General features: G+C 55.8%; 1 protein-coding gene across 1 annotated transcript in view; it reads left to right on the forward strand.

The window, feature by feature from the left end:
• Nucleotides 1-20,095, forward strand: part of PDE5A (phosphodiesterase 5A) — a 92,524-nt gene that overhangs the window by 16,820 nt on the left and 55,609 nt on the right. Inside the window, exons 2-4 of the mRNA XM_081304413.1 lie at nt 1,083-1,671; nt 7,868-7,957; nt 19,666-19,737. Coding sequence (XP_081160539.1) covers nt 1,083-1,671; nt 7,868-7,957; nt 19,666-19,737 — 751 coding nt within the window. The remainder of the gene's footprint in view (nt 1-1,082; nt 1,672-7,867; nt 7,958-19,665; nt 19,738-20,095) is intronic.

Raw genomic sequence — 20,095 nt, forward strand, 5'->3', positions numbered from 1 at the left:
CAATATAGGATGGCTGGAGTGGCCAGGGCGAGGACAGGACAGGACGCCCAGCTAGGGACTCGTCCTGTGTCTGAACCCAGCCCGCACCCTGCACTGCTCTGGGCTGAGCCCGGTGACCTGGGGCCGGCTCTCGGGTGCTCATCACATGTCCCCTTGATACATTGCTCTCAGTTTATAACCATGACCCAGCTTCAGAGCACCATAGTCATTTGGATGCCATCCCCAGGAGTCCCCGTCTCTGATGCTTGGGGACAGCGGTGCAGTGCGCGTGAAGAGTGTCTGAGGGCGGGGCTCCTGTGCAGAGGTGCGCGGGGCTGGCCCTTCCCCTGCGTCCTCCTCTGCGCACAGCTGATCTTAGCTCTCCAGCTTGGTGGGTTCTGGGGCTGTCTTGGTGGCTGGCGTTGGTGCCCCTGGAACTTGCATCCACCGGAGACTCAGCTTTGGTCCTGGCTCTCCAGGGCAGCTGTGGAACGGGTCAGCTCAGCCACTGAAGTCAGCCTCGGGATTTAGACAGAGGGCTGTCAGCATCGGCCTCTCCAGGTCTAAATAAGTGATGGTGTTTGCTTCTGTGTCTGTAATGGGATGTTCTTCTGAGTCCCCTGGAGTCCAGAAAGAGGAGGGAAGTAGCAGTGTGTCCCGGGCATAGCAGTGACCACCTGGTCAGAGCCTCCTTCTTGACTCCCACCTGCTACTTTTCCCCTGATGTCCGACATGTTCACGTGAGCCTGGGCCTTGAGCATGCTAAGCACACTCTAAGCACATGCTAAGAACATGTTCTTTGCCTGTGGAGATTGGGCAGGTGGGTGCCCACTGGGTGACCAGTCAGCCTCCAGCCAGGACATCAGGTAGCCACTTCCCCTCCTGGTGCCGACAGTGCCAGGTGCCTGCCTGGCACTTTGCACACGTGGGCAGGCTCCGGGGTAAGGGGCAGGGCCTTTAAAGTTGGTGGACACTGCCTGCTTGCCTCCTGGGCTCAAGCCACTTCTTCCCCAGGTGCAGGACAGCAAGTGCCTGCTCCCCGTGCTGGGAGTCCTCCAGGCACTGCCCACCCCCCGCCTGACGTGTGCCTGTGCTTCCTGCAGGGAAATGGTCAACGCGTGGTTTGCTGAGAGAGTGCACACCATCCCCCTGTGCAGGGACGGCGTCCGAGGCCACCCCGAGTCTTGCTCGTGCCCCTTGCCGCCCAGTCCCCGCGCAGACAGCAGTGCCCCTGGGACACCAGCCAGGAAGATCTCTGCCTCGGAGTTCGACAGGCCCCTGAGACCCATCTTCGTCAAGGACTCTGAGGGTGCCGTGAGCTTCCTGTCCGACGCAGGGAAGCAGGAGCAGATGCCTCTCACCCCCCCACGCTTCGACAGTGACGAAGGGGACCAGTGCTCCAGGCTCCTGGAGTTAGTGAAGGACATTTCCAGCCACCTGGACGTCACGGCCCTGTGCCACAAGATCTTCCTGCACATCCACGGGCTCATCGCGGCCGACCGCTACTCCCTGTTCCTCGTGTGTGAGGACAGCTCCAACGACAAGTTCCTGGTCAGCCGGCTCTTCGATGTCGCGGAGGGGACGACGCTGGAGGAGGCCTCCAACAGCTGCATCCGCCTGGAGTGGAACAAAGGCATCGTGGGGCACGTGGCCGCGCTGGGCGAGCCCCTGAACATCAAGGATGCCTACGAGGTACCAGGGCAGAGCAGCCACGGAGGGCGGCGGGCGGCTGCGGAGGGCCAGGGGCGGGGGCTGTCCTGCCTTTCAAATGCCTGAGCGCCTCAGCAGTTCCCGGGGTCCCTGGAGACGGGGCTGAGGGGACTGGCCTGTCCTTCCTTCACAGAGCGTGAGGGGACGTGTCCCTCTTCGCCTTGTCACACTCGTCCTGGTCTGTGCCGTCTCCACGTGCGTGAGCTCAGGTCCTTCTGAGGTTTTGAGGTGACAGGTGCAGACACTGCCAACCCACCCACCCTGGGCTTTGCTCATCCCTTCAGTCATATCCCTCCTTCAGGCCCCCTTGATAACAGAATGATTTCTCTCCTTCCACCCTCTTTTTCTTTTTGACAAATAAAGTTATGAATGTCTTTTTGAATATGGAGATTTTTGCTCTAAGGTATTTCAGTGGAAAGATTTGATAGCTCTGATTTTGCTACAGTGATTCACAGGCCTTTATGGATTTACAGATTACACTCTTCAGAGTCTTCGGATTTCCCATTTCCCTGTTCTGAATGCTTTCTAAGCAGGGCATCTTGGTTGACACTGCATGCTTATGAGGTGGTGCAGCCCTGGGGCGGGGTGAGGGGGTGCCAGCTCCCTGCTGCCACACTCTGAGGACCTCTGTGGACTCCTGCTGCTCTGTTGATGTGGTTAATAGTGGTTAGGAGTGGTGCTGCTTTCTAACAGGTCTGTGGACTTCACCCTCAGTGCCCTCTACCCATGTGTGCCGTGGCTCACAGAAGCTGTAGCAGGCAAGAGGCTCATGCTGAGCTGTGGGGCTGGGTCTGTTCTAGTTTCCCTGGCACAGGAAGTCCCTCAGCCTCACCATGACTTGAATAATCAAATACCATCCCGTAGCTTTCCTTCCTCCCTCCCTCCCTCCCTTCCTTCCTTCCTTCCTTCCTTCCTGGGGACTGAATGCAGGGGAGCTCTGCCATTGAGCTACATCCCCAGCCCTCTTCTTCACTTTTTATTTTGAGACCAGGTCTTGCTAAGTTGCTGAGTCTGTCCTTGAACTTGTGATCCTCCTGTCTCAGCCTCCCAAGCTGCTGGGATCACTGTCAGGTGTCGCCACATCCAGCCAGTCTCACAGTCTGTGAAAGTCGTCAGAATATGAAGATGCATTCTGCGGTGTCCTGAGTCGTCCTTCTTTCAGCTGTAAAAGGGGTGGTGCTCTGAGGCCATATTCCTTGAACTTACTTGACCACAGGACCTTTTAAAGGTTGTGACATAGCCATGGAAAAGCAAGAAGTGAACGTGAAATAGAATAGTGCTCAGCTTGAAGGCAAGAATCAAGAACATGATATCAGATTAATTGTAAGAAATCATTGATATTTGGTTCACTTTTTCAAGCCATAATAGAAAATGATACAAAATGACACAGATTTGTAAATGCAGCAATTATATTACTGACAAAATGACACAGGTCATAGACGTGTAAGACCAGATCCACCACTGAGTCCAGCTGCAGAGACCACAGGTGCACCCTGTCCCCACTCACCCATCAGCCGGGCAGCCCAGGGGCATGCAGGGCCCAGCTGTAGGAAGAAGACCTTGGAGCTCCGGTCAGTGACAAGACGAGAGAGTGTCACGGCATAGAAGAAGCTTGCCAGGTGCCGAGAGCCAGTGCACCCACGGAGCCGGAGCCGCCCAGCTCCTGACCCCAGGGTCCCACTAGTGGACCACCCACAAGGAGTTACGTCTCCTTCTCAGCTGGACCTTGACAGGATCCAGGGTTGTGGTGTCTTTTTGGTCACCTGTCAGTCCAGAGCAGTGCCCAGCCTCTCCATGTTCTCTCCTGAGACACTCCGAGGGGTACGGGCAGCAGCTCTGTGGGACGCCCTTCTCGCAGACTCAGGCTGGGCCACAGAGGTGGACGTCAGGACCCTGCTTGGTTCTCCAGCACCAGCGGTTCTGCTGTCCCTCTCAATTCCCACGCTTTCTGCAGTTGGCAGGGACGCTGCTTGACTCCGGGTACCTCCTCAGTGGGTCCACAGCTCCCTGCCCTCCCTCCAGCTGACCGCAGCTTAGAGCCCCCCACGGCCCCTGGGGCTCGGTGGTTTCTGCCGCGGCTCATGGACCCAGGGCAGCTCTCCACTGGAGGGCAGTTCTGTCACAGAGGCTGCACCTGAGCAGCAGCCAGGTGGGAGAGGTGGCTGCAGGCCGCAGAGCTGCCGGCCGGCCCACCCCTGCACAGACCCCAGCCCCAAGCTCCCAGCTCGTCCCAGTTCTGGCTGAGGCTTCGTCTCATCAGGCAAGACTGATTGAATCCTTGGCCCTGGGCGCCGCAGTCCCAGGCCCTCCTTCCTCCCAGCAGCCGGGGCCAGCACTCACCTGGCGGGTTTCCTGGTGCTCGGCCCCAGGCTGAAGCTCTGGACGGCTCTCTGCTCACCCCACACCCCAGTCAGTCATCTTGTCAGCAGGGACTCAGGTCTGGTTGGAAGCGGCTTGTCACAATGATAAAAAACACAGCTGTTTCCAGGGAAATCACCTCGGTTTTAGAAGGAGGTCTGTGCCAGGTTTGTCTCTGGGGTTCACCCTGGTGCCCGAGACCTCGAATCTGGCCTGCGGTTACGCGCTGGCCTCCGTGATTTCCTCACTCCAGATGCCTTCTGGTTCATTCCTAGCTTCTGGCGTGAGAAAGCGCTTTCTCCTCCCCTTCAAGGCTCACTCAGTGGGGCTCACCGCTTCTTCTGCTGTTCCTTTGTCTGTCCTGGGGCTCAGCTCCTATCGGATCTGCTGACTTCTCTCTCCTTCTGAGCCATCTTTTGGGGTTTCCCCCACTTTCTGCTTATCCAGACGTCTGAGCCTGTCTGTCCTTTTCCTCAGGGGACCTGGTTCCTTGGGTGCGGGGAGTGGTGTTTAGAGACCAAGATGGCGGCGCCAGACGTGCTCATGGCTCTGGCCCCTGCTCGTGTGGTTGGTGTGTCAGGAGACAACTGGGAGAAGCCGTGAAGTGCAGTGTGCACCTGCAGCCCGTTCCTGGGCCTCTGCTTACCCCATTAGCGACGGCCCATCCTCGCTGAGGTGTGATTTCCTCTCTTTTCTCTGTCTGGTACCTCCTGCTCCACGGAGCAGGCTGCGGCTCCCTCGTTCCTAGACATCACCTCCTGCAGAAGCCAGCTCCTCGCTCTGCCCTCGGCAGTCCCTGCCCCGTCTGGTATCTGGTGGTGACAGAGGCAGGTTAGTCTATCTGGAAATGCTGCTGTTTGCTTGCGTTTTTGAAGGACATTTCCACTGCACCACGATTCTCAGCTGAGGGCGGTTTTCTGTCAGCACTTTAAATGGGTTTCCTGTTGTTCCTGCACTTGAGTGTTCTCGGGGGCATCCAGTTGTCCTCCGCCTGCACCTCTGTGCTTCCCCCGTGGATGGTTTTCTCACTGGGAGAATAAGCTGAAGGCTTTCCCAACTTTGGGAGTTTCCCATCATGACCTGATGCCCTTTGACAGCCTTCTCTTGGGGATTCTGGTTATGTCTGTCCTGGAAGCACAAGACCAGCACCTTCTGTGTGTCATCCCCTAGTCCTCTGAACAGTGCCTCCCTGGACCGCGGTCAGCTCTTGGACCCTGCTTTCCCCCGTCTCCAGTCTGCTAATTCATCAGTGAACCTTTCGTCTTACGGTTTTACGTAGCTGTCTCCCTTTGGTTGCAGAGTCCCCTGTGCCTACTTGTACCCTGTTTCTCCTGAGTCCTTAGGTCTGTTTGTCAAGGTGCTGTTAAGCCTCGTCTGCTAGGTCCAGCACTGGCCATCGGGGGCCGTTTCTGTCGACTCCTTCTCTTTCCGTGGGGCTGGTTTTCCTGTCCTCAGGGGCTGTGACTGTGGGTACACACTGGGTGCCTGCCGTGCAGGGCACTTGGCCTTCTGGCAGGAAGTGGAATTGGGGCACATCATTTGATCCTGCCAGGCTCCGTCTTATTATCTGTTGGGGAGGGTGAGCTCCGGTTCTGAACTGGCCTCAGGAGCACCCACACGGGGTGTGATCCGCGCTCCCCAGGAGTGGCCTGCCCTGCCCTCGCTGAGTGTCGCTGTCCACAGGCCCTTCCCTGCCGGGCGTCAGCCCTCAGCCCTCAGCAGGCCACGTGGCTTGTCCTCTCAGTGCTTGGCCCTGGCATGTCCCAGGGAACTGGCCACTCCTGCTTCTGCCACCCTGGCTTACTCCTGCTTTGCCCTCAACTCACATCTCTCCTTAGTTTACAAGTTCCAGCCACGGAGGTTGGAGCTCTCTCAGGTCTTCTCCGTGGGCAGCACCTGCCTCTCCCAGACAGCAGCGTCCCGTGCACAAAGCTGATTGCTGTGAGGTGGTCACGTGTCTCCCCTCTGCCTCGGCTGCAGCTTCGTCTGGGATGGTGGTGGTCTTCTCGGGAGGGCACGTCCAGTACCTGTGAGTGTGCAGCCTGCGGAGGGGGACGCCTGGCGGGGTCTCCCGACAGCGTGCCCTCACAGCTGGCAGCCGCTGTCATCTCAGGGTAGCAGAGTTCCATGTTTCCTTTGTTCCCTGGCCTGGAGGAGTGAGCGATCCTCTGTGTGGGTCCCTCTGTGCTGACCTCATTGGTGAAGGACACTTTTCCTGGCAGTACCAGGAATCTGGACCTTCAGGTAGAACGCATTTGAGGGGTGTGTTTATCCCACCCTCCTCCTTGAAGGGCAGCCTCCAGGATTTCCACTGAGGTGAACGCCACCGTGACACCCAGAAGCCACGCCGTCCTCCTGATTTCACAGAGTCCACGGCCTCCACTGGTCAAGTCCTCTGCTTTGTAAATTGGTCTCACAATTCTAATGTTGAAAATTAGCTACAGAAGGTGCATTTTTATCCTTCTTATTTTGTAAGTTTGTAGAATGACTTGCTCCTCGTCACTGGTTCCTCACTTCTGTGGTTTGTCCGTCTCGGGATCCTGCCTCCTCTCCTTTCCCTTGCAGTTGAAGGATACCTAAAGATCTAAAGATAAATAGGAACTATTTTTAAGAAATATTTAGCTAAGGCTTTTGTGTATCTTAGTTAATATAATCTTGAGCATGTTTGGGGAAAAAAGCAAAAATGAAGTAAGTGTTTATAGTATTCTGTCATTTTATAACTTTTCTTTTGAAATCATCTTTAAAGCCAAGTGTGGCCTCTCGGGGGAGAACTGGCCTCATTTCTGACCCCATTTGGCGCACGCTCATGCAGTGGCCTTCCCACCACAGCTCTGTCTGTGCCTGACTTCAGATTAATACACAGATGTGACCTTCAAAGGGTGAGGTCTTCCCAGGTGGGCCGGCCACGTTCCAGGGAGGGAATTCCAGGTGCAGAGATGGGGAGCCCTTCCAGGGCTGTGCGGAGGGAGCGGGGCCCTCGGAGGGCTGTGTCCTGCTCGTCTGCTTCCTTCTGGTCTCACTCCAGCCCGGTGCTGTGGGTTTCCTTCCTGATCTCACTGGATAGCGGCAGTCATTTGATAGTGAATCCCTCCTGGAGTCTGCAGCCTAATTTTGGGTCTTCCTACTCTAAAGCCTAGTGGAGAAATTGCCCGCTAGTCTCCATCCGTAACCACATTCAGCACTTCCACACCCCCACGAAGGTCCTCTGTGGTTCTTAGATGTGCACAATGTGCTTTGTAGAAAGGGAAAGAGAGCCAGAGGAGTCGTACAAGTCCATCCACGCACCCTTTTGCACACACAGAAAGTTAGATTCTCCTGAGCCCTTCAGGTAGAGGCCCCGAAGGCCAGCAGGGGAGTGGCCTCCGCAGGGGAGGTCAGTGCAGGCTCTGAGGCCGGGGTCCCAGGGGCGTTCCAGAGCTGTGCTCTCTGGATGGCACAGCAAAACCAGGCGGCGAGACAGCAGGGACTGGCAGATGGTGTCACAGAGGTGACAGCCACCAATTTTTCCTGAATTGTGAGATTATCTAAATAGTACTTTTAATTTCCTTTCTTTTTAAAAGTCTCGGTTTGGTTTTTTTGGTTTGTTTTTTGTTTGGTCGTTGTTGGTTTCTCATAAACACTAGATGCTAAAAACATCTTGGATTCATCTTTGTCAAAGAATGGCAGTGTTCACGTGACTGTCTGCCTGCCACATGGTGACATTTTTACTCAGTGCGGCCAGCTAAGTCAAAGGTTAGATTCTCTGATCTAATAAATTAGAAAAATCCCATCAGTCTTTGTACAGATCAGTCATCAAATTGAATTTCTTTTTCCTCCCTAGGATCCCCGGTTCAATGCAGAAGTCGACCAAATCACAGGCTACAGGACACAAAGTATTCTCTGTATGCCAATTAAGAATCACAGGGAGGAGGTAAGGCAGTTTTTCATTTTTAAAGGTCATTTGGAAATACTTTTCTCTTTGAAAATAAATATACATATTTTTTACTTTGCATATGAGTGAAACGATACGACAGTGACATGTGCAGGTGCTCGAAGTCCTGCTCGGTGTTCAGCTTGGTGTCCCCACTGAGCCCTGGGTTGCCAGGATGAATCCTGACGGCTTCACTGTGGCCTCTGACTAGAACAAATGTCATACGTGCTATTTCCTGCCTGCCCTCTCCAGGCACCTGTTCTACCTTAGAAGACTAACCAAGCTGTGATTGGAATAAGTTTTCATCATAAATGATCATTCAGCTGTAATGATTATTCGTTGACCTTTGGATTCAAATTGATATTTTGAGAAAATAGAAAGGGTAGCTAATTCCAGTTGTGAAGATTTCAGTGTGAATCGTGTCAGTCTGTGGATTCTGAGAGACAGCATCATTTTATATTTACTTGAAAAGACAGTGGACAGAGCCTCAGACAAGCTGAGCCCTGGGCTGTGTGTTCCCGGCTCTGCCGCACGTGGGCTCACTCGTCAGTCGGGCTGCGTCTGCAGTGTCCAGATGGACGGGGGGACTTGTCAGGGGTGGTCCACGTGGTCGGCCCGGACGCCCAGGGTCCTCCGTCTTTGGGTTGGACCCCCAGCAGTGGGCAGTGTGCTGGGCCAGCCTGCTTGGCCCTGAGGAGGGAGGCTGCTGGTGAGTGCCCTCCCCATCCCTGGAGTCTGTGAGCCCCGTGGCAGGACCCCCCTCTGCTCTTCTTCCCTGGGGCGCTAGGTGGATTGGAGGTGCCTGCCCTGGCGGGTGGGAGGGTCTCCTCTAGGCAGCCCTGAATCCTGCGCTCTCCCTCTGAAAACCTGTCACCGACACACACAGAAGGACTGTTGACCAGTCGTCCCGGTGGCCCTGGACCCAGCAGGCCGACGCGTAGAGTTTCCTGTGACACCAGTTAACTCGAGTCCCTCGGCCAGGGTCTGGACGCTGGAGTCCCCTGGAAGCCCAGGCCGTCCTAGAGCCATGGCCAAGTGTGCAGCAGGCTGCCCCCTGGAGCCCTGCCCCGTGCCGTGCTTCCTGGGGGCCCACACCCGTCCTTGGAAGTGCAGTCCCACTGGCCACCCTCTGACCGCAGGGCTTTGACTCACGTAGGTGCAAAAGCCACGCACATTTGTTAGAAAGTGTACTTCAGACTCTGAATCTCAGTCTTGCCCAGACCAGGGTTGGATGGGAGCATCCTAGTGAGGGCGGGTAGTGCAGGAGTGTCAGGGACCAGTGGGCCAGGCCAGGAGGGCCCAGCTGGAGCTGACACAGCCGGTGTGAATCACATGCATATCCACACGGCTGCCCTCCTCGTCGGTCTGCTCGGGTTCTGCGTCTCTGTCCTGTCGCCCAGTTGGAACCAGGTGTGCTGACGTGGCCCGGGAGTCTCGCTTCAGTTCTGTTCATCTTGCTGCTGCGCGGCAGTTGGCATCTTTAGGCAGCACCTGTACGTTGTAGACGTTCCTGTGAGGGGTTTCACTCCCACAGCGCATTCCCCTCAGAGCACCCTGTGTGTCCCGGGCCTGGGAATTTCTCCAGCACACGGTCTTCTGAATTAGTGCTTCTGCAGTTGCCACGGCATAGGAATTGCCTATCCATCCTGCCCAGTGCAGACTCTGCGCTCCAGAGGTCCGGGTGGAACCCAAGCTTCTTTTCTAATGAGGACCCAGGTGGCGATGCCCTGGGTCAGTGGTCGCCCTGTGGTTGATAAAGTCCTGTGGCAGTTGCTGCTCAGAAGTCCATATCTTCAGCAGCTGCAGGTTTCTTCAGCTACAGTTTCTTAAGAGGAAGGTCCAGCAGAAGTTCCTAAAAATACCTGCAGCCTTGACACGCATGCGAGGTTCATCAGGTCAGCCGGGGGAGAATAAATAAAATCCAAGGGCCTTACATGGACCCATGACGGGGGTACTGATGGGCGGGGGGACATGTGCCACACAGGACCTGGGGTACAGTCACACCGACAGGCTATCTGTTGGCATCTGAACCTGAGTTTATTTGCATTCTATCTGTCAGCCCTGGTTATGGGCCAGACTGATTCTGTACACTTTTGAAGACCACATTCAGCTTTTAGCTTCAAAATCTTGGCCCCCAAGACTCCTTCGTGCTGGTGAAAGGATTTAGCCCAAACCCCACTCTGGCTGAACTTCTCTTTCTAGGTAGCCAGAATGGTCTCTCCACAGTAGGTCCAGGCAACCCAGGAGAAGGGTCAGCAGGGTCACTAGGGTGAAGTGAGGCAGCTCCTTGCTTAGAAATGTCCTCAGGATCCGGCTTCTCTTTACCCACCAGCTGCCCATGAGGATGACTTAGTCGGCTGACAGCCCCACGTTCTGCAGAGTCCAGGTAGGACTCACATGCAAGGCGCTCGCCCACTGTCAGCGTGGCTGATAAGACTGGGCAGATGAGCACACAGTCAGGAAACCCCACCACCTGGAGTTCCACCGCCCCGTCACCCCAGAGCTGTGCCTCCTTGCCCCCCACCCCACCACAGTGTCTGGTCTGCTCTGGGGCTGTGTTTGCTGGTTTTAGGGTGCCACAGCATGGACCCATGTGGCACGTGGCCTCCGTGTCCACCTCCTTGCTGGAGATTCCTGCATGGGGTGGCAGGGTGGCAGTGCACCCTCCTGTGGCCGGCTGGCCTCTCCGGGGTGTGGGTAAGGACCGTGACCTGTTCATCTCATGAGTTGGTAGACAGTGGAGTGTTTTTCTATTTTTTTAAGTTCTGGAGAACCTGCTGTCTGTGTCTGCGAAGCGCATCCTGTGGACTGGACTCTGTTTCTTGTGGGAGCATGTCCAGCAGGGGATGTGCCAGGTCCCGTGATAGAGGAACATCAGCCTCATGACATGTCCCACACCTCCATGTGGCCATCCCAAGTACCCAGTGCTCCTCACCTTGGTAGCGTGTGCTTGGGGGCCTGTGGCAGTAGCCATTCTGGTGGCCTGTGACTTGGATTTGATTACAGAATGTGTGACTGCACTGCTGGCTGGCAGGTCTGAAGAAGCTGGAGTCAGTGGCAGGTCCTGTGGCCGGGGCCCTCCCTGAGAGCCTGCAGGGCCCTGAGCCTCTCCCTGGTGCCGGCCCCGTGTCTCCTGCCCTGGCCTCGTTGCCGTGACGACTGGTTTCTGGACCGTCCACTCACACCAGCCATTCGTGGGATGGAGTGCCTGGCGCCCTCCCCGGGGGCCTGGTGATGTCACTCGGGGGTTCCCACTGGCTCTGCACTGCGGGCGGCCGCCCCTCCCCGCCTCTCCTCTTTCCAGATTTGTGTGGCCCAGCTGAAATTACGTCCAGAGAGACTCCGTCTCCAGAGGACAGGAAGAAAGAGAAGCGCTAGGCGTGTGCAGGCGTGGCGGTGGTGGTATAAATGTCACGGGCCAGCGGCAGCCTCCGCGTGACTCCAGACCTCAGGGCTGTCTGCCTGTGTGTCCACCTCTCCTCTCTCGTGGAGATCTTGAGATCCAAGTTTAGAGGCCTGGCCAGGACTCGGGAGTCACTGCTTCCTCGTGACTCCCAGAATGGCGCCCACAACCTGGGGCGTCGCCTCCTGGCTGCAGAAGCTGGAAGCAGGAGGACACTGGAGGGTGTTGGGAGACCCGTGATGGAGGATCAGCGTCACCTCCTGTTTTAAAAGAAGCCAGAACTGGCAGCTTCTGAGGGAGCCCAGCAGCCACGTGGCAAGTCCTCAGTCGTAGCCAGCCAGCCGGGACCCGGGGTCACCAGCAGAGCCCCTGACCCTCTTCTTTCCCACGACTTTCCAGGAAACCCAGAAAGAACTGCCGTGTTGAGTCACTAGCGGTCGACGGCTTAGAAGCACCCTGGTGTGCCTGTAGGTGGCGCTGGCCGCCCCAGGCGCAGGGACCCGCCTGGAAGCTGTGGGAGGAGCAGGTTCCCAGTGCCCAAGTGCACCCTGGCAGGGAGCTCAGGAAGGCCTGCCGGCTCTGTCTGCCCCTGCTGAGAGGAGTCTCAGCGAGTCACGGTGGTCAGTCCTGCGAGTGGCAGTTGCAGCAGGGTCTCTTCCTCAACTTCTGTGACAGTGAGTTTTGGAACCAAGTGCAGAGGGCAGAGGGCTTCTGCGTCTTCCCTCGCCCCCCTCTAAGAGGACAGGGGGCAAAGCGGGAAGCACCCGCAGCACCCCAGAATCCTGAGGAGGGAGGTCAGAGAGCCACCGCTGCAGGAAGTGACTGAACCCCAAAAGGAGGATCGTCGAGGGACAGGACCGCAGGGCCCGGCTGTGCATGAGAGCCGTGGAGCTCACGGGCTCCTGGGAACAGTGCTCTTTGCAGGGACCAGCGGCATTGTCCAGCAGGCCCTGCAGAGCTGCCCTCGGCCTGGCAGTGGGTCCTCTGGTCTTCATAACGCCCTGGGGGAGTCGTCGTGTTCCTGGACACGCACGAGAGGGGGCTGGACCCGAGGGAGCTCGCTCACTGCACGCCTAGGAAATGCTGATCCAGGCCGGTGGACTCCCAGGTCCTCACATGGACAGGCCTTTCAAAAGCTTCTGCCGTGGACGATGGCCACTGTTTCCTGCCCACTTCAGTTCCTGCTGCTTCTGCTGGGCGAGGGCTGGGAGGTGCAGGGACGTGCGAATCAACTGGATTAGGAAGTAGAGTCCAGTTTGGAATCGGAGCTCCCTGCAGTCTCCATTCCTGTGCTATCGTCTTGGTCTTGTGGTATCATAGTGAGATTCTTTGATGTGACTCTAACATGGCAGTCACAGTGGAGGATTTATGAGTTCTTGGCAATGTGACAACCCAGCATTCTAGCTAAATATCAAGCTATTTATATCTTCTTTTAAAAAAATCTGAAAAGATGCAAGAATATCAGCTATTTTTATGAGATTTATACGAGATAAAAACTTTGATGAATCAAAGCCATTTTATGTCTGCCAAAAATCACAAGTAAGGCATGCATATGAGACCTGTCACTCCAACAGTGTACAAAGCAGTATTTTCTAGGATTTAAGCTTGGTGATTGTATCTACTTATTTTATAATAGTCTCACTTATTTTCCCGGAAGTATCTTATTTTGAACAAGAAATCGTTGAATCACTGAAATATGGAGAGTACTCGTCTGGGCAGAAAAGACAAATGTTTTTAATGAAGCAAAGAACACACTTGCTTTTAAATTTTTTTTTTGATTTGAAGATTTATGGATCTTGTTCACCAGAAATGCAGTATCTAGATGAGGGGCAGGAGGAGCGTCGGTCAGGTCCAGTGTGCGGCTCCCAGGGTGGAAGGGAAGCCTGGGAGCTCAGGGCCCAGCACAGTGCTGGCTCCCCGGGGCAGCGTGGGGGAGGCTAGGCCCCCAGTTCTGCCCACTGTCCCCGGGGCTGCCTGGCTTTGATGAGAGAACCCTGTGAGAGTGAACTCAGGCTTCCTGCAAGACCCTTCCACTCTGCTTCCAACCCAGGGAAGCACACTGCCAAAGCCAGCAGAGGCGGCTGGCGGTCGATCTATCTCAGCCTTAAAGACCTGGGAGTTGTGCGTTTGTTCTGTGGGTCCCCAGCTCTGCGCTTGCCGTGGCTTTGTGGTGGAGATAGCAGAAGGGCCCCACGGCGTCCGTTTTCTTGGTCTGGTGTGGTGACCGGTGGGGCCCTCATCCCTCCCCACTGCCCTTCACACCAAGCCTGTCTCACAGGAGGACGTGACCACTCTCTTCCTTGGGAGTGCGTGGGCCTGGCACGGTCGGGCCAAGTTCCTCCGTCTGACCTGGGGGTCCAGCAGCCGGAGTGAACGTCAGCCTGGGACTAGAGGATCCATCAGGGTGGCCTCTGCACCAGAGAAACCGTGGTCCACACCAAGTGCTGCTTACCAACGAGGTGTGTCTTCCTTGTGCTTCAGAGGAGGCCATTCAGGCTGAGCATCAGCTTGCGGGGATGCACCGAAGCGTGGACTTTACACATCATTTACACGTTTAACTCTGAGGAGCTTCACGCAGTCTCTGAATGTGAACGTTGGAGATGTAGAACCAATTGCAGATATGCATGAATCACATCTTTGTGTGATGTCTGACCCAGCACTACGTAATTAGATCCTTGGATGGACTTTGCCTATTAAATAATTTCTGTGTTTCCCTGCATTCTTAACTGGTTAAGGAGTTTGTTGATTAAATTGCTACTCTTAATAGACACATGTGCAAACATCTGTATTCACCCATCTATATTAAATAATTTATATTCCTTTATTTTTAAATCCAAAAACTTTTTTTCTTTTTTGGGGGGTGAAGGGGGATACCAGGGATTGAACTCAGGAGCACTTGACCACTGAGCCACATCCCCAGCCCTATTTTGTATTTTATTTAGAGTCAGGGTCTCACTGAGTTGCTTAGTGCCTCGTTTTTGCTGAGGCTGGCTTTGAACTTGCTGTTCTCGTGCGTCAGCTCTGAGCTGCTGGAATTACAGGCGTGCACCATTTTGTATAATGGTGGGATTCATTGTTACGTATTCTTGTATGCAAACAACATAGCAGTATGATTTGGTCAGTTTCATTATCTAGTATCTCCCCTTCCTTCTGCTCCTCCTCCCCCAGTTAAATCCAACAAATTTTAAGATATCTATATTATATAAAAATTAATAGTGAACCCTCATCTAAAAATTGCTACTTGCTTCCATTTATCATAGAGTGAAAATTAATAATTCAGGTTGAATTTAAAGAGCAAGAGATGGTCTTCTTTTGACACTTTTGAATATTGCTTTCTGCACCAGTTCACAAGAGCTGAAGTAAAGTGAAAGTGACCTGGATTTAGAATTCCAGGCCTCTGTGATGGTGACAGACTATTTGACAGGCGTGGGCCCCTCTTGGTTCTCTCTTGCCACCTTGCGAGCCCAGGGTCTGTCTGTCATCCTGCCGGCCTGTGGCCCAGGGGTCCTGGCCTGGCCCAGTGAGAGGGTGGCTCTGCTGGGTCCCTGGCGGGCTGCTCACTGGGCTCCAGGTCCACTTGTGGACAGGGGCCTTGGTTCCTCGCCCCATGGCCAGCGTTCCTGAGCACGGCAGCAACCAGCCAGAGAGTGCCAGCCTCCAGCGCGGAACGCCACCCCGACTCAGCAGCCTCTGCGTCCTAGAAGCAAGGGATTAAGCCCTGCCGAGCAGGAAGGGTCTTCTGTGGCCTGGGAGCCGTGGGATCCCAGAGGTGGCCTGCCTTCAGATGTCCTGGTTACCCAAGCCTGGCCGCAGGCCTGCTTCCCTGTTCCCACATCACTCCTGGCTCTAGAGCCTGTCACAGACTTGTAGTCCTGTGGGTCTCAGCAGCCACTCTGTCTTTGTTCCCTGAAGTCACCGTGAGAAGTTGTTCCTGTCCTTTCACAAAAGGACTGCTGACCAGATAAGCACACGCAGGGGACCCCAACTGAGCCTGGGTAGGCACTCGGAACCTCCGGCCTCGGTGGCCCCGAGACCCTGTGAGTGACGGACCTCTGGCCCCCGAGACCCTGTCAGCTCATGAGTGGACCTCGGGCCTCTGTGACCCCATCAGCCTGTGAGTGGACCTCGGGTCCCCGGGCTGTCAGGACGACAGCAGCCCTCCTCAGCTGTGTGTCTGTGAGGGAGGAGTGGGCGGGCTGGGACTCCCGTCCACCCTGTCTAGAGCTCTAGAAGGCCAGCTCCTTGGGGACAGGACTTTCCACGTGCCTTGTCTCTCTGTTCCTTGCCCAGAACAGAGACTGCTCTGTGACCTTGGAGGGGTTGCTCCCTGTGACCTTGGAGGGGTTGCTCCCTGTGACCTTGGAGGAGGGGTTGCTCCCTGTGACCTTGGAGGAGTTGCTCCCTGTGACCTTGGAGGAGGGGTTGCTCTCTGTGACCTTGGAGGAGGGGTTGCTCCCTGTGACCTTGGAGGGGTTGCTCCCTGTGACCTTGGAGGGGTTGCTCCCTGTGACCTTGGAGGGGTTGCTCCCTGTGACCTTGGAGGGGTTGCTCCCTGTGACCTTGGAGGGGTTGCTCCCTGTGACCTTGGAGGGGTTGCTCCCTGTGACCTTGGAGGGGTTGCTTCCTGTGACCTTGGAGGGGTTGCTCCCTGTGACCTTGGAGGGGTTGCTTCCTGTGACCTTGGAGGGGTTGCTCCCTGTGACCTTGGAGGAGTTGCTCCCTGTGACCTTGGAGGAGGGGTTGCTCCCTGTGACCTTGGAGGAGTTGCTCCCTGTGACCTTGGAGAAGGGGGTGCTCCCTGTGACCTTGGAGGGGTTGCTCTCTGTGACCTTGGAGGAGTTGCTCCCTGTGACCTTGGAGAAGAGGGTGCTCCCTGTGACCTTGGAGGAGTTGCTCCCTGTGACCTTGGAGGAGGGGTTGCTCCCTGTGACCTTGGAGGGGTTGCTCTCTGTGACCTTGGAGGGGTTGCTCCCTGTGACCTTGGAGGGGTTGCTCCCTGTGACCTTGGAGGGGTTGCTCCCTGTGACCTTGGAGGGGTTGCTCTCTGTGACCTTGGAGGAGGGGTTGCTCCCTGTGACCTTGGAGGGGTTGCTCCCTGACCTTGGAGGAAGGGTGCTCACTAACACCTACTTGCATGAAAAGCTGTCCTTGAAAAGTGACATTTAAAAGCTTGTGATTGGGGTGGGGGGAACATGCTGATTTGTCCCGGTGGCTACCAAAGAAGGCACCAGGAGGGCAGGGCCTCGCTTGCTCCGGTCCCTGGAAGTCTGAGGAGCCAGCTGCTGTCCTCTGACCATCCTGAGACTCAGACGCACCAAGCAGCTTCTTGTTCTGCTCTTCGTGCCAGTGTAGATTTAAGACGTCTCCATGGTAAATGGAGGCAGGGCACATGGTAGGTACGTTTTCTGGTCAAGGAGTCTCTTGTGAGAGACTGTCTCTCCCTTGTTTTGGTGGGAGGGTCCTGGGGATTGAACCCAGGGGCACTTGACCACTGAGCCACACCCCCAGCCCTTTTTGTATTTTATTTAGAGACAGGGTCTCACTGAGTTGCTTAGGGCCTCCCTAAATTACTGAGGCTGGCTTTGAACTTGAGGTCCTCCTGCCTCAGCCTCCTGAACTGCTGAGATCACAAGCGGGTGCCATTGCCTCGTTTTTAAATATAGAAATTATATACTATGTTTAGAATATAGAAATTAGAAATATAGGGATTAAATACAGAAGTTACATTCAATTAATTATCCATTAAATAAATTAGCATTTAATACCTAAGGTATAAAATTAGTAGTGGAGAAATAGCTGGTTACCAGAAGTATGAAAAAGTCATTGTTGGGAGTCCTTATTCTATAAAATCACCTAATGGTAAGTATTTTTATTTAATGTTGGAGGGAAAGAATGTAAATAGAGTTGGCCCTCCCTGGCTGACTGCATCGTGGATTCAGCCAACTGCAGAGTCGTGGGGAAAGTCGTGTGCACACAGAACGCATGAAGCTTCCTTCCTGGTCCCTGGTCCCTGGTCCCTGGTCCCTGGTCCCTGGGCAGTGCAGCCAGCGGACACGCCTGGCGTCCTCTGGGCACTCACGGCCTCCGGGTGACTCGGCACAGGGGAGGCTGTCAGTACGGGGCGGCCAGGGGCCGAGACAGCCCATGGCCCACTGGGCAGATGGCAGACCACCTTCCATTCTGCAGACAAATGGGAAACAGAGTCCCCTGAAACAAACTTGAAAACCTACAAACAAGCTGTGGCAGGGAGAAACCAGGTGCCAGGAACCAGGAGGGGAGTCCCAGGTGAGGAGAGCAAGGGACCAGACACAGGTGGGCCGCGGCGCGCGGGCCGGGTGGCCAGGGAACTGCCCACACAGGATGGGGCTTGCCCAGGTGGGAGGGGGAGAGCAGGGGACAGCCACGAAGCCAGAGCTGTGAGCCGCCACACACTGCACCGTCCCTGGAGCAGCAGGACCCAGGCCACACACAGCCGGAACCTGAGGCCCCATGGAAAACCTCCTGCTGAGGAGCCTACAGTCAAATCGGTGCCTTCAGAGAGAGCAAGCAGGACGGGCACCAGTGTGACAGGGAGAGGGACAGGCAGGTGTGAGGAAGGAATCCACTGAGGTTCCAGCAGTGGGAGACCCAGCTGCGACCTGAGCTGAGAGAGAGCACAGGGGCACTCTGCCGGTGGTCTTAGGACTATCCCTGGAGCCCACAGTTACTGACACTTGCCTCGTGAACACTCCTGAGCAGAGGACCACAGGTTAGACCTCAGGGGAACCGGGATGTGGTTTTCCTCAGGGAGGGCCCTGGGGACCCGGCACTGCCTGCTCAGTGACACGGGACATGCTGGGACCCCGTGGGCTCAGCCTGCACTTCAGCTCTGCTTTCCCGGCACGACCCTCCCTCTCTGAGCCACACAGAAAATGTCTCACACCCTCTTGTCCCCATGTCTCTCATCCCATCGACCCTACAGTCACCCAGCGCTCAGCCTCTGACAGGGTCCAGGATGCCACTGGTGGCCCACTTTGACCTCGGTCTCAGGGACTGTAGCTCTTTCAGAGAAACGTTGTCAGCTGCGCCTGTCTTTTCCTCTAAGACGTGGAGGTGTGGGGATGGCCTGGTCACCCCAGACAGCTGGCCTTTCCTCCCAGCAGACTCCCAGCCTGTGCCCCTGGCCACACGGGCCTAGCACTCACTCCCGCGGGCTGAGAGCCCTGGTCCTGACGCTCGCCAGTCTGTGTTGCAGTGCTGTGGGGTCATGTCCTGAGCCCCTTCAGGGCAGCCGCTGAGACACAAAAGGAAAGAACACTTGAAAGGACCCGGCCATCCAAGGCCCGGGAACCTCACCCACACGCATGTGGCCTTGCCCCTCTGCTGTGTGTGAGAACCCAGCGGCCCTGACAGTCCTGGCTAGTGGGTTTCAAGTGAGCAGCCCTGCTGGGCGGAGGCCTTAGAGCTGGCTGACTTAGGAGCTGAGGTGGACAGAGGTGAGCGAGCTGACCCAGGGTGGTGAGTCAGGACGAAGAGGTATTCCACCTCTTCATTATGAGGAGAGCGGGAATCAAGGTGTCAGGGTCAGAAAACCACGTCGAGGAGGGTGTGCTTCCCTGACCTCACAGGGAGGTCAGGTCATTTATTAAAGCTGCCGAGGAGTGAGCTGGGCAGGCCCTTCCACGCACACCTCTTGTTGGGGTCTCAGGCCCATCTCGGGGGGTTTAGTTGTCTCCTAAGGTACCCTTCGCCCTCTGGGTGCCTTCTGATCTGTTTGAAATTAGGATCAACTTCTAATTCCTGTTTTTGCATTCCAATAGCCCAAAAATAAGTCTGTTGGAGGTCAAATGGTTTTCCAGGGTTGAAGTTTCCAAGCAGCTGGACCTCACCCCTGCATCAGGCCGTCTTTGTGTCCTGGTGACCCTCCCACATTTCTTCTGTGATTGGCCACTCAGGACTGTTTCATTTTTAGTAAAAGAGCATTTTGCCCTTCTGAAATATTTAAAAGCAGCAGAAAACATTCACTTTATTTATTTGAAATGTAGAGATGGTTGTGGAGAACATTCACATAGACTGTCTCTGCCACTCAGTTCATCCAGACTGCAGCGGGCACCAGGGTCCCGACCTGAAGCCGGCAGCATCAGGTCGACCAGAAATAGGGAGGCTGCCGGGGCGCAGGGCTTGCTCTGGGCGCAAGGCTGGCTCCGGGGCTGAGGTTCTGCACAGGTCTGCGACCCTGTCCTTTCCACACATTCACTCGGGGGGCTTCTTGATGGTGATCTCAGCCAAGGAAAACACGAGTCTCTTTCTGTGCTTACACCACCAGGTCGTCGGTGTGGCCCAGGCCATCAACAAGAAATCGGCTAATGGCGGGACCTTCACGGAGAAGGACGAGAAGGTACTGTGGCCATGCTGCCGCCAGGGGCTTGGTACTGCATGCCGACCCAGAGCAACCACTGGGGGTCCTTGATGGCGGTTTGCAGCACCCTGAGTGCTGAAAGGCATCTTTGCCCTGTGCAGTGTGGGTGCTGCCTGGGAGCCTGGAGCTGCTCAGTCCGCAATTGCAGCTGCCCCTGCCCTGGGCTGTGCCCTGGGGCCCTGGTGGCCTGGCTCATGGTGTCTTCATGGCCTGGCTGGCCTTTGCTGTCTGCAGCAGGGGCTTGTCCTGAGTGAAGGGCCAGGGCCACCCAGGCTCAGCCTCCAGGTAGGCGCAGGTGGGGGCTGTCTCTGGTGCACCGTTGCTTTACAAGCTTTGC

The sequence above is a fragment of the Spermophilus citellus genome (assembly GCF_964194105.1).
Source record: "Spermophilus citellus genome assembly, chromosome: 8".
Lineage (NCBI taxonomy): Eukaryota > Metazoa > Chordata > Mammalia > Rodentia > Sciuridae > Spermophilus > Spermophilus citellus.